Source organism: Camellia sinensis, chromosome 14, assembly GCF_055761805.1.
Source record: "Camellia sinensis isolate YWXY chromosome 14, ASM5576180v1, whole genome shotgun sequence".
Taxonomy (NCBI): domain Eukaryota; kingdom Viridiplantae; phylum Streptophyta; class Magnoliopsida; order Ericales; family Theaceae; genus Camellia; species Camellia sinensis.
In genome coordinates, this window is record NC_138974.1 from 129,694,387 (window position 1) to 129,707,283 (window position 12,897).

Sequence of the window (12,897 nt, forward strand, 5' to 3'; positions counted from 1 at the left end):
CGGGAAAAACATCCGGGTATTCACAAACTATCCTTGGCAATTCAACATGGGCCCCGTCACTCTCACTATCCAAGAGAGTTGCGAGAAGGCCACTAAGTTTGCTCCTACTAGGAGGGTCAAAAATTGGTGACAAGACCCTATCAACCCGGTCCCCCAGAAAATAAAAACAATCACCACTCGAGGTGCACACCTTAACTTTCTGACGGTAACAATCAATCAAAGCTCGATATGAAGATAACCAGTCCATGCGTAAAATGACATCAAAACTCGACATGTCTAGTAACACAAAAGCAAACGGAAGTTGACGCCCGGCAACCTCTATCTCACAACCATGACATCCTCGGTCTAATTCAACCGTACCCCCAACTGGTGACTCTATTGTGAGCGGAGACACCAACCGTGCCACTTCTTACCCCAATGCAAAAGAAAATGCAGTAGATATGAATGAATGAGACGCACCCGTATCTATCAACACATTAGCCAAAGAATTACACACAACAAAAATACCTCTTGCAACTGAGGATCCTGGTAACTGCTCTAGCGCAGTAACAACATACACGCGCCCCTGTGGTCTTTGATCAACCTTCTCCTCTCTCGAAGCATAGGCCTGCTACACTGAGTGCGCCAAAGCGGCTCCTTGATTAGTTCGTGAAGTCTGAACTGAGTAAGCTTGCCGGTGGCTCTGTGTCTGCCTCGATCCTGATGCGCCTCCCAACTGCGAGCAAGCTCTCCTCATATGCCCGGACTGACCACACTGAAAACAGTTAAGTCCTTGCCCTCTATTCTGAGACTGACTCTGAGACCGATGGTGGCGGTGGCAACATCTACTGTCCTCTCCCCCTCTGTGGGCAAGAAAAGGCCTTGTGACCTGGTTGGCCACACTTGAAACACGAGAAATTACCCGGTGCGCTCTTTCCCGGGCCCGCACTAGGCATGGGAAAGGTAGATCTAGACTGTTGTGATTGGGATTGAGATGGAAAAGTTCCCCTGTTTTTCTTACTGGGTCTAAAATCTCCCTGTGACTCTTGGCCTCTAGACCTCGAATCCTGATTCCTTTCCTCCTCGGCTTGTACCGTAATCTCCACATGTGCCGCCACCTTCACAAGATGGTTATAGTTCTGGATCATATTCTCTGCAACCTTGAATAAGATCTTAGTTCTCAACTTCTTTTCAAACTCAATGCAATGGCACTCTTCTGTTGCCACTAACTCCGGTGCAAACCGGGACAAACTAGAGAAGGCCATCTCAAACTCGACCACGGACATATTAACTTGCTTGAGGTCTTGAAATTCTTGCCTCAACCTCTCCCTAGCAGTGGGAGGTAGATACTTGTTTGGGAAAGCAACCACAATGGCTTTCCATGTCGGCTCCACTTTACCACTGCCGTACTTCCACCATTGGCCCACATCCCCCTTGAGATAGTAACTCGCTAGAGTCACCCTTAGCTCGTTATCCTCAGTGTGAAGCATTTCGAATGTTTTCACCGTTTGCTCCTTCCACTCATCCGCTTTCTTGGGCTCGGGGCCACCATGGAACTTATCCGGTTTGGCCCGCAAAAATTTCCTAGTGAGAAAACTCTCCTTTGTTTCTACGGCATTCTCTCGGGCTAGGTTCTCCACCCTCAACATGTTTATCGATTCTCAAAGCCCCTGTCATTTCTCGGGCTAGGGCCCCCATTACGGCTTGGCCCGCTTGCTCCAGAATTTCCGCTTGCCCCACTTGCTTGGCCACATTAGCTTGGCCCGCTTGCCCGGCCGCATTAGCTTGGCCCAACCCTTCTTCTTGCGCTGGAACCTCATGGACCGATACTTCATGTACACCTCAGCGAAGCCTACTGCGCCTCCCGCCTCTACCACCACGGGTTTGACCCCTTCTTGACATCCTAATTAAGGGACAAGAGAAACAATTTAGCACATGAATCCATATGTGCTCGTAACTTGCCTCACACGTTTAACCACAACAATTTTATATATTTCTATACCATACAAACAATTTAATTTCACTCCATATAAGCACTTAGTCATGTAAGCACATACAGATTATTCTTTTATGATGAAATTTGTCCCACGAAAAACCAAAAATTCTTAGTAGAACAAGTATTGTACCCTTCTAATAAGACCTCTAGGAATTTAATAGGCACAAACAACATCCCAAATGTCCAATCCCTTACCCATTCAGTCATATAAGCATGTTATCACATAACCACAAAATATGCAATATCTTCTAATCATGCGAAATAAACCCCTTGTGGTAAAACAACCATCTCCCACGAGCCCCAAGTATTCAAACCCGGTAGCTTTGATACCAAGTTGTAACGCCCTAACTTTATAACACCATAAAGGTACATCAACCAACATTCATTATAAGAAAAGAAACAATTCTCCAACCTTTACATTACTTGATCATGAGGATCATACAAAATTATTTCACATGTGAATATACATTTAATGATTCCTAGTACATGAATCTATAGCATGTAGAACCCTCAATCCAAAAATAAATAAATACCCTCATGGGCTTACAAATTCCAAGGCTTAAGCCCAATTACACAAAAATGGTCTCTCGAACCCATACAATTTTAGCCCTTGGCTAGCAAAATATACCACAACAAAAATAAGAGCCTTGTGCTCTCAACATATACATCCACACCCTAACTCGGTGGGATAGCCACATCTTTTCTTGTACCAAAATCCCATAGGGTGAGCATAATAGGGGTGAGCATGGTCCGGATTGGACTGGATTGAAGTAAAACCAGGACCAATCCGTTATCTACGGATCCTGAAAAATTGGAACCAATCCAATCCGTTTAAATCGTGGAACCAATCCGAACCAATCCATTTAAACACGGATTGGATCGGTTTAGGACCAAGTATTACATAATTAAATAACAAAAAAATATATATAACACTTTAATTTCATAAAAATATAAATATAGCACCAAATTAGTTTCACAATAGCAATATGTCTTTTTATAATAGCAACAAACTGTTCTACAATTTAAACAACCATAAGAAAACTAGTTCCACTATAAGTATTTAGACCATTACAAATTAACACTAAAAACTAGCAAACAAAAATAATAAAAGAAGATATTATGTAAGTTTAGGTTTGGATTTAAATTTTATATGAAATAAAAGAAGTTGCTATGCAGGAGGGTGTATAATAAAAATATAGACTATTTGTATACGGTCTGGATCGGTTCCAATCCGGAACCGTGGAGTTCAATCCGGAACCAATCTGTGAATTACGGATTTTTAATTTTTCAATCCGGAACCGAACCACGGATTCAAAAAACCAATCCAAACCTACTGGATTGGACTGGACTGGATCGGATTATGGATTTCACAGATTCCTTGCTCAGCCCTAGAGCATAAAGCCTAGTAGGAAATTTTTAACAAAGTATATACATTTTATATAAGTTCCATGAAATGAAGGGTACATGCTATGCTATGCAAGGTATCATTCCTTTTTATCATTTGAAAACCAACATGCACAATGAAAACTTGAAATTTCAATAAATTCATAGACTTTAAACCAAGATTACGGGGCGGTAAATACGACTCCGGTAATCCCTAGGTCGATGTCTGCAAGTAGGCATGACTAGCACTACCAAATCCCCACTTTACTGGTAGCTAACCGGAAGGCACGTGATACCTCCTTCGCACGTGTTTTCGGTCTTTCACCCTAGACACTCTGGCCAACTTAATCAATTTCACCTACACCTCCCATCCAGACTTACCAACGTATTTACCCCAAAAATTATTTCAATCCATCTTATTTCACAACATTCTCTTACCAATGCAAGGTTTCAAATCCTAATTCAATATTTTTAACGAGCAAAAGTATTGAAATGCCAATATAACAATTATCCATGCAATGCAATATTTATCCATGCAATGCAACATCCTCCTATTAACAAAATTTCCATACATTTGTTCCATTCGTCATCATAATTTCCATTTCCCTTTCCAATGCCATTTCAACATATATCACATATGAATTTACATCTATCCAAGTGTAGCAACATTTCCACATCTCATGGATTCTCAACAATTTGTCATTTCATGAATATATCTATATATACACTTTAACAATAAATTCAAAAAAAAAATCCATTAATGTTCATACACCAACAAAATTGTCATTTTGTATATGATAATATGAATTTTTCCACTCATTCATTCATTTGGCACAAAGAAAATCCATAGATTCTCAACATCTTCCAAAACCCCCTGTAGACACCCCATTTTTGACCGTCCTCAAGACTTGGACGTCACCGTTTGAACACTCGGTGATCATCCATGATCGTGTTCGTTTGGAGTTCCCGGAGGTCTCGGCTCGCGCGCCCTGCCTCAGGATCTCCAAACTTAACCGTTTAGTGTCTGGTTTTGCACCGAACACTTGTGTTTTGCTTGGGAAGGGCATGGAATGCCTTATGAGGCATCCCCACACACCACCGGCAGTGGCTGGAGGCCACCGGATGGTCTTTTTCTGCCATCGGCACTTTTGTTTGCCGGTCGGCACATTTTATTGCCGGTCGGCATAGATTGTTGCCGGTCGGCACTGTTTTTTGCCGAAATGGCATTTTTGGGCAGCCGACCACTGTTCATCCACTTTATGGAGATATTTTGTGCCAGCTGTGATAGCTGGCACCAACTCTCCCCCCCTCCATACACGTGTATGGAGGGATTTCCCTCTAGCCAAGCTTGTTGAATAAGCTTTGCAAGAGGGAGTCTTATAAGAGGAGGGTCTTCCTCTTTGATCTAGGTTAGCTTCTTGCAACCAAAAACCAGACCTTTGAGATATAGATACATATTATCTCTATACCTCCCCCTCTCTCCTCCTTTGTGTGTGTTTCTTAGCTCAAAATGTGGTTTTTACCTTACTTTTGCACCATTACACACACCATTTCACCTTACTCCGAGATTGAGGGACTTGGAGGAGTTGTTTCTTGAGTTTTGGACTGGTTTTGATCCAAAGAAGGAGGCTAGACCATTTGTTCTTCAAAGGTTCTTCAAGGGTGAGCATCTTGATTTATATTCCCCAAACTTGCAATAGTTTTTTACCTATCTAGCTTGCTGTTTTAGCTCTTGTGTATAACATAAAAAGGGCTTGTATTTTCCTGCTTTAGCACTTTCATTAAGGTCATTTTGTGGTTTGAGTGCAAACTCCCCCTTCTAAGCCTTGTTTGATCCATTTTGGTGCTCCTTTCATAAGGTTTTGTTCACTTCAGTGTTTTGGTCTTTTGACCACTGAAAATCAGTGTATTTTAGTGTCAAAAAAGGATGGTTTGAAGTCTTGCATAGGGGAGGGACACCCCTCTCCTTCTTGGTTTTGTTTCCTTGAGTTGTGGCTCAAAAGGGTATCATGTGTGCTTGATGATCCTTGGCCTCATTTCAGATTTTTTTTGGGTATTTTAGGTCATATGCAACCTCTGTTTTTGGCCGGATTTATGCCTCCTTGCATGCTTGTAATACTTGCTTTGTATTGCTCTACTTTGCTTAGAAGTACATATCATGATTAGGCCATGATTCTTGTGTATGTTGGCTTGGTCCCATGAAGCTTTTGGTATTTTTTTTCCATGCTTAAAGTTTGGAGGTTATCCATTTGATCATGCTTGACATGTTTGTTAGGGTTGCTTTGTATTTTGGCTTGAAAGCTTTGAGCATATTGACTTCTAGCATGTATGTTTGTGATTACCCTCATGATTTAACATCATCTAAGGACCACATTTTAGTCCAAGAATCATGCTTGTATGTGTGCATGCATGGCCTCTTTAATGCCTTGAGGATGTGTCCTCTTATGCCTAGGAATGAGCCTTAGTGCACATGTTTCATGGGAGATACTTTAGCTTCCATATTAGGAGTTTTTGGGGTCCCATTTTGCATGTAAAAATTCTGTTTTTACTTTGTTTTAATCATGCCATGAGTGGTCATGTTGATGAGAGTGAAATGTTTCCTTTTTGTGCCTTAACCATAGGACTTTTGGCTTGCATGTTGGCATGAACATTGGTCCATCTATCGGACACTTTTGGCCACTGTTTTGAGGAGGGTGAGGGTCTGCCCCTTTGCCATTTTAAGCCATCTTTGCATGATTGCTTCATGATTGATGCATGGATGCTTCGCATGTTGTTGTAGCATGATGATTCTATTGCTCAAAACGTCCATGTTTACATCACATTTGTGTCTTGTATGTCTAATATTGCATGCTTGCCATACTAGTTGCATGATTCTTGGCATACCTTGCACATTGATATCATGTTGCATTTTGAGTCATGTTTTGCATAACATGCATTGCATTACTTGGTTTGGGGTGTCAAACCAAGTGTGAGAGTTGAGGGGCGTTCATACCACAAGTGATGTAACGTGCCTTAACTTTCGGTCCCCGAGGCCTTTGACTTCGCCATGATAAGGTTTCAGAGTTCATTATGTTTGTTGCATACATCCTTACATTAAGTGGCAAATTTGATCCCTTGAGTCATCATGCACCATTGATGGCTCAAAGATCGAAGGTCATGCTTCTTTGAGTTCAAAATATGATAGGAAGTATGACCATGCTTACATGTGTCCAAGAACTCCATGCCATGCACTGTCTGTTCTCTGTTTGCTGTCAAATTGTCTTCTGCAGGAAGTTTCTGCCGACCGGCAGAATTTAGTGCCGACCGGCACTATCTGGAGTGCCGATGAATCCAATAAAATGCCGATGGGAATTGTGAAGTGCTGGTGGTAATTATGTCCGGCCGGTGGTGCTCTGCAGGATGCAAGGAACTTGCTCCAGTACTTTGGCAATTTTCAGAAAGACAAGGCAGTACAAACAGAGGCGGCAGGAGTACAGTACGGGTTTTCCGGACGAGACGGATTCGAGCATGCATCATTCGCGCATCCCGAGGCAGAGGCTGCGGCCACCCTTTTCTTTCCTTCGCCACCTTTTCTTTTAAATTAAATTAGAAATTTTTGTAATAATTTTATTTGTTTATTATTTGGGGCTGTAATATTCATTCGGACCTTCTGAGTAAGGGTAAACATGTAATAAGTGTGGGTGAGTGTGTGTATGTCTTCCAATCCCCATTTCTTTCTTCCCTTTTATTTAACTGCTTATGATGGTAGATTAGGGCATTTTTGAAATTAGCATACCTTATGATATGCATGCGTGCATTCATGCATTTGTTGACATGCACCGGGCTCGGTACATCATACTAACCGCATTCGTATTTTCAAATTTCAAAATTGAATACATGAATCAGTTGGTTGCATATCGTATGCCATATTTAGGTTAACCGAGCCTAACTAAAATTGCATCTTGTATGTGTTGCATTAGGCAAAATAACATGAACTAGGACATGCACATTTGCTAACTAGTTTATTGTTTTGGCACGGAGTACAATGTAAGTGGTTATGCTTTAGCATCCAACATACGTGTGAATGTTGCCATAATAGTATGCTTGCCATGCGGCTAAGTGTTTACATGAGATAAACTGCTTGAATGCCTGTGGGTGGAGGTCAAATTGCTTAAATTGGGATAATGCGTTAAAACTGTAATTTTTTTAAGCCCACTAGATAGTGGCAAAACCGTATTTTCCAAAAACCCACTTGAGGGTGGCAAAATCTGCATTTTAGCCTACTTGCGAGTAGCAAACCATTTTAAAAAACAAACATGAAATGTTTTGTTCCAATTTGGGCGATTTGGTCTATACTTGTTTGCTGCGCACATAACATAGTAATTCTAGGCTAATAATTGGTTTAAGAACACTTAAAGTTTTCAAAAACGGATATCACGGTTAGTAGAGGCCGGTCTTCGGACCGGGCGAAAGGGGGTGCTCATAGCTGACCTTCCCCGATCGTACCCAAGCTCCCGAGCTGAGACAACTCCGGTGATGACGGACATGTGGCCTTCGGCACCGAGTCAGGGTTTCCTAAATTCTCCCAAAAAAAAAAAAATATTTAGGTGGCGACTCTGTATCTGGCAAAGCAGTCCATGTTTGGCACTACTTTTTCAAAAATCTGTTTCTCAAAACGATTTGCCAGATTTGGACTCTTTGGTTCAGATTAAGAACCGTGACACAAATCGCGAGTCCGAACTGTAGCAACGAGGTCCCCCTCGCGGGATTGCTACACCCCCCAATTTCTAGGTTTTTCATCAAAACTTGACATTCCCTCATCTCTTGAAGGAATCTCACCAAAAATATTTTTTTTCAAACAATGTGATTCAAATCCTCAAGAAAATCATTTAAAGAGAACAAGAGATGAACCCACTTTCAAAGCCACCAACATTCTTGAGCCAAAAACCAAATTTTCAATGCCACCAAAGGAAATCTTCGAAATCAACATAAACTTGTAAATATATATATATATATATATATAACTCTAAGAAAATCCCTACCTCAAGCTTCTCATTCCCTACCTCAAGCTTCGGAGAAGAAGAGATGAGAAACCCCCAAATTTGACAGTGTAGAAATCCAATCTCCACTGCACAAGATGAAACTCTCAGTTAGCTCTCCAACTTTGATGAAGGATGTTGGGTCAAAACTTCAATGGATCTAAGGAAATCAAGGTGTTGATCTTGTTTGGGGTAGGAAATGTAAAGAAAATGAGGAGAAAAGGGGTTTTTAGAGAGAGAGAGAGAGGTATATAAAAAGTGATACACACACAGCCCAAAAAGAGAGAAAATTAGGATTTTCGGACTCAGTGTCTCTCGCACGTGCAGAGCTTGCCTCCCGCACATGCGGCACTCATCCCAGCACGTGCGGCGTCTCCTTCGTACCTCCTTCCGCACTTGCCTTTTATGCAGAAGCCAACCTGTGAAAACCCATATTTAAATTATTCTTAAAATTAATTAATTAATTAATTAATTAATGTTATTTAGAACCTACCTAAAATATAGAATAGTGAAAAAAAAATAGTTTTAAATTAACCCAATTCTATCACTAACAAAGACCTTATTAAGAATAATAAGGTATTGATGTTCAATAATTATTGTTATAAATTATTATTAAAAAAAAATAGGAGAATCAAATTCGGTGGCAAGGGTATGCCACATGCTAACTTGCATGTTAGCCTGGTGAATTCCACCAAATGATGGCTTTTGGGTAGAGTGAAGTTTATAGCAGGGAATAACATCATGAAGAGAGAGAGAAAGAGAGAGAGAGAGATCTGCCTATATATATCATAGGTAGACTTAGTTCATGGACACATACAAACAAAAGAAGGAGTATATACGGGTGAGGAGAGATTCAGTAGAAGGAAAAGAAGAGGGGAAGGTTAAGGAAGCAAAATTTTTCTACCACTTCATCACCCATTTGAATCCTACTATTAAGTAAAAAAAACCCTCACAATCCTCTCATTTTTTTTATATATTTGAAAATTTCAGATTATATATGATAAATTGTCTAAACTGTGTTGAGAATAATCTATTTTGAATCTGCCAACATGTTTATCCAAATTTTTAGACAATTTTATACTCAAAATTTCGAGATGATTTCTACTACAAAATTGTTGATAATGATGTCTAGTTCATCCAGAAATTTTGGCAACAATTATTGAGCTTTCTACAAATTTATACAAATATTTTAACTAAATCTGAAACTGTGTTGAGAATAATCTGTTTTGAATCTGCCAGCATGTTTATCCGAATTTTTAGACACTTTTACACTCAAAATTTCGAGATTAATTCTGCTACAAAGTTGTTGATAATGATGTCTAGTTCATCCACGAATTTTGGCAACAATTTTTGAGCTTTCTACGAATTTATACAAATATTTTTACTAAATCTGAAACTGTGTTGAGAATAATCTGTTTTGAATCTGCCAGCATGTTTGCCCGAATTTTTAGATAATTTTATACTCAAAATTTCGAGATTCTTTCTTCTACAAAGTTGTTTATAATGATTTCTAGTTCATCCAAGAATTTTGGCAACAATTTTTGAGTTTTCTACGAATTTATAAAAAAAATTAACTAAATCTGAAACTGTGTTGAGAATAATCTGTTTTGAATCTGCCAGCATGTTTACCCGAATTTTTAGACAATTTTATACTCAAAATTTCGAGATTATTTCTTCTACAAAGTTGTTGATAATGATGTCTAGTTCATCCAGGAATTTTGGCAACAATTTTTGAGCTTTTTACGAATTTATACAAATTTTTAACTAAATCTGAAACTGTGAGATAGATTTTACTATGTATTTGAAAATTTATTTAAAATTATATACTAAACCAAATTTGGTAATTTCTAACTAAAAGATGAAATTTGAGAAGTCTAGTTTCATGATAAATTTTTAGATTATGGGTTTGATCTATGAATTAATCTAAATGAATAATGTTACTGATAGAGGGTTAATACCGGGTATGCAGGGTGAGCCCTGATTTTTAATAATTTTTAAGTAAATTGTGTTGTGAAACCCTAAGTTGGAATGGGGATTATTTGAACCCATATCGGTATTTGGTTTTGGAATAAGGGTGGATGTGAGGGTGGCACGCAGGGAAGTTACGTACCCTTGGCAGACCGTTCTCTTGGGGCAGACCACGAATGTCACGGCTTGGGTATATAACTCCGGGCGTGGGCATCTTTGGTAGTTCTTGAATATTTGACCAAGGGGGGGTTTCCAAATTAACCGTGGCCATGACTTAGTGGTTAGTAAGTTAAACCTCTTTGGCGAGATTTCAAAGGTCACCTAAGTTATTAAAATTATTTGAAGTATTTTAATGGTTGTAATTTATGTTTACGATTATGTTATTATCTCGTGTTTATAATCTCATTATTTTCTCTCAAAAAGAATGGTAGGTTGGTTATGTTTTCTTACTGTGTTGTAAAATTCATGGCATATATTTTGTTGCCCTGGCGTTTCATGCCAGATTATGTCGAAGAAGGGACTGAGACTGAAATTGGAGTTGCTACTAATATCGAACCTTGGCTAACTTCGAGTCAAGATTTTATCAAAATAAAATCCTGTTATATCTTGTATTAGTGTTTAACTATGTTGTGACGTTGTGTCTGAACTTGTAGTTTTATTTTGGTTTTGGACTTTGACTATGTAAGAATTTAAAATTTTCTAATTAATAGTTAAAATTTTATCTAGCAAGTTATTGTTATTTAAATCTTATGACGTTTCAAAAATAAGTTTGGGGTGTCACAGTTTTGTATCAGAGCCTAGGTTTGAACCTTTGGGCCATGGGTAGTAGTTTATTTTTTTTACATTTAAGAAAACCTTATGTTAATTTGTAATTTTTGGTGACTTAACTAAGTTAGAACCTTTTAATTGTAGGATGCCGGGGTCATCAGACATTAACTCTAACGGGGAAAATTCGGTGGAAAACTATAACATAGAATCTGACCCAAGTGAAGAAGTGGAGATGCCTATAGAAGACTATGAATCTGAGCCTGAGCTTGATCCTGAACCTGATCTCGAACTTGAGCCTGAACTTGAGTCTGAAGAAGTTGTACCAATATACAACCCCCTGGAGGTTATTGTGATTGAGTCAGACACTGAAGATGAGTCTATAGAAGGCAATACCGAGGAGAGCACTGGAGATATAGGAGCCACGTTTGAGGGTTGGGATATGCGAAACGGGTTGCAAATTGGCTCTTTTGCATATGTTAAACTTTATCCCCTAGGAGGTTGTGCTTGGAAAGCTAAGAGTTGAGTGGGTACCTATATCGGACCTGTCCAGATTCTAAGACAAAAGACTCCCTAGGTCTATCGATTAGGCCCCTTCCCGGATGGTTTCACCGATAGGGTGGGCGACCTTTTTGACTTTTGGAGCCTTTAGTGTATCATGCCCGACCCAAGTAAAATTGTGAGGAGAGATGGGTCAATGGACTTCAGAGACTGGAGGACCTATTGGGAGGAGCCGGTGCTGCTGATAGAGTATCGTGCGTGCGAAACTGCTATCTTCGTAAGGGTGCTGTGGCGATTCATGGGGCTTTTCCAAGCCACATGGGAGCCGGAAGCCCATGTGTGGAGAGACTTTCCTTGGCTATTTTAAGGGGTCTTAAGGGAATTATAAACTAGGCTAACCAATTGTTTTGTACGCTCACATGTAAAATTGCCTAGTTTAGAATTGTGAGTGTAGGAGTTAACTTGGATTGTAGGGGCTATCTTTTGCCCGTAGTATGTTATTTAATCTTTTTCTTTGTTTGCGTGTATTTTGCTGGCTGTAGCTTATCTAGTCTAATTAAGGAAGTTTTTTTTTTTTATTTTCTATTCTTGCACATAAATATAGTAACATATAATAATAATAAATAAATAAGTGAATAAATCACAAGAAAATCCCATCATGCAGAATGGCTAGACGAACAAGAAATAATAACAACGGTAATGGTGATGGAGTGCCTGACGGCGATGTCGCTCGAATTATACGCACGATTGCTGATAGGGTAGGCAATATACTACCCCGAAACCAAGATCAAAACAAATCGGAAATGATAGCAAAATTTGAAAAGCTACGTCCCCACAAATTCCTTGGTGGATCAAACCCCCATGAAGCTGAAGCTTGATTAAGACAAATTAAGAAGTTGTTAGATACTTTTGACATCCGAAACGAACAAGATAGAATGACCATGGCGGCATTTCAAATGGAAGTGGAAGCAGATCATTGGTGGGAAATGATCAAAAGTACTCGATAAGTAGAGACATTAACTTGGAGACAGTTCGAAGACCTGTTGATGGAAAAGTATTTTCCTAACTCGCTAAGACAAGAAATGATTCAAGAGTTCCTCCAACTAAAACAAGGAAAAATGTCAGTCGCTCAATATGCGAACCGTTTTGAAACTCTTTCACGGTATGCTTCAGCCATAGTAGCAAATGAAGAGGATAAGGTTAGGCGATTTGAATGGGGTTTGGATACAGACATTAGAGAAAGGTTGATCGCCGTGCAACTTTCCACCTATGCTCAAATGGTGGATC

The 12,897-nt window shown here is 39.5% G+C and overlaps 1 protein-coding gene across 1 annotated transcript; it reads right to left on the reverse strand.

The window, feature by feature from the left end:
- Positions 1 to 824: 824 nt before the first annotated feature.
- LOC114293206 (uncharacterized) lies at positions 825 to 1,628 on the reverse strand. Its single transcript, XM_028237243.2, has one exon. It carries the CDS (start codon positions 1,626 to 1,628, stop codon positions 825 to 827), a length of 804 nt encoding a protein of 267 aa, XP_028093044.2.
- Positions 1,629 to 12,897: the final 11,269 nt, after the last annotated feature.

Excerpts from the sequence above, each read along its gene's own strand:
- LOC114293206 (XM_028237243.2), bottom strand. The coding sequence starts at position 1,628 with ATGTTGAGGGTGGAGAACCTAGCCCGAGAGAATGCCGTAGAAACAAAG.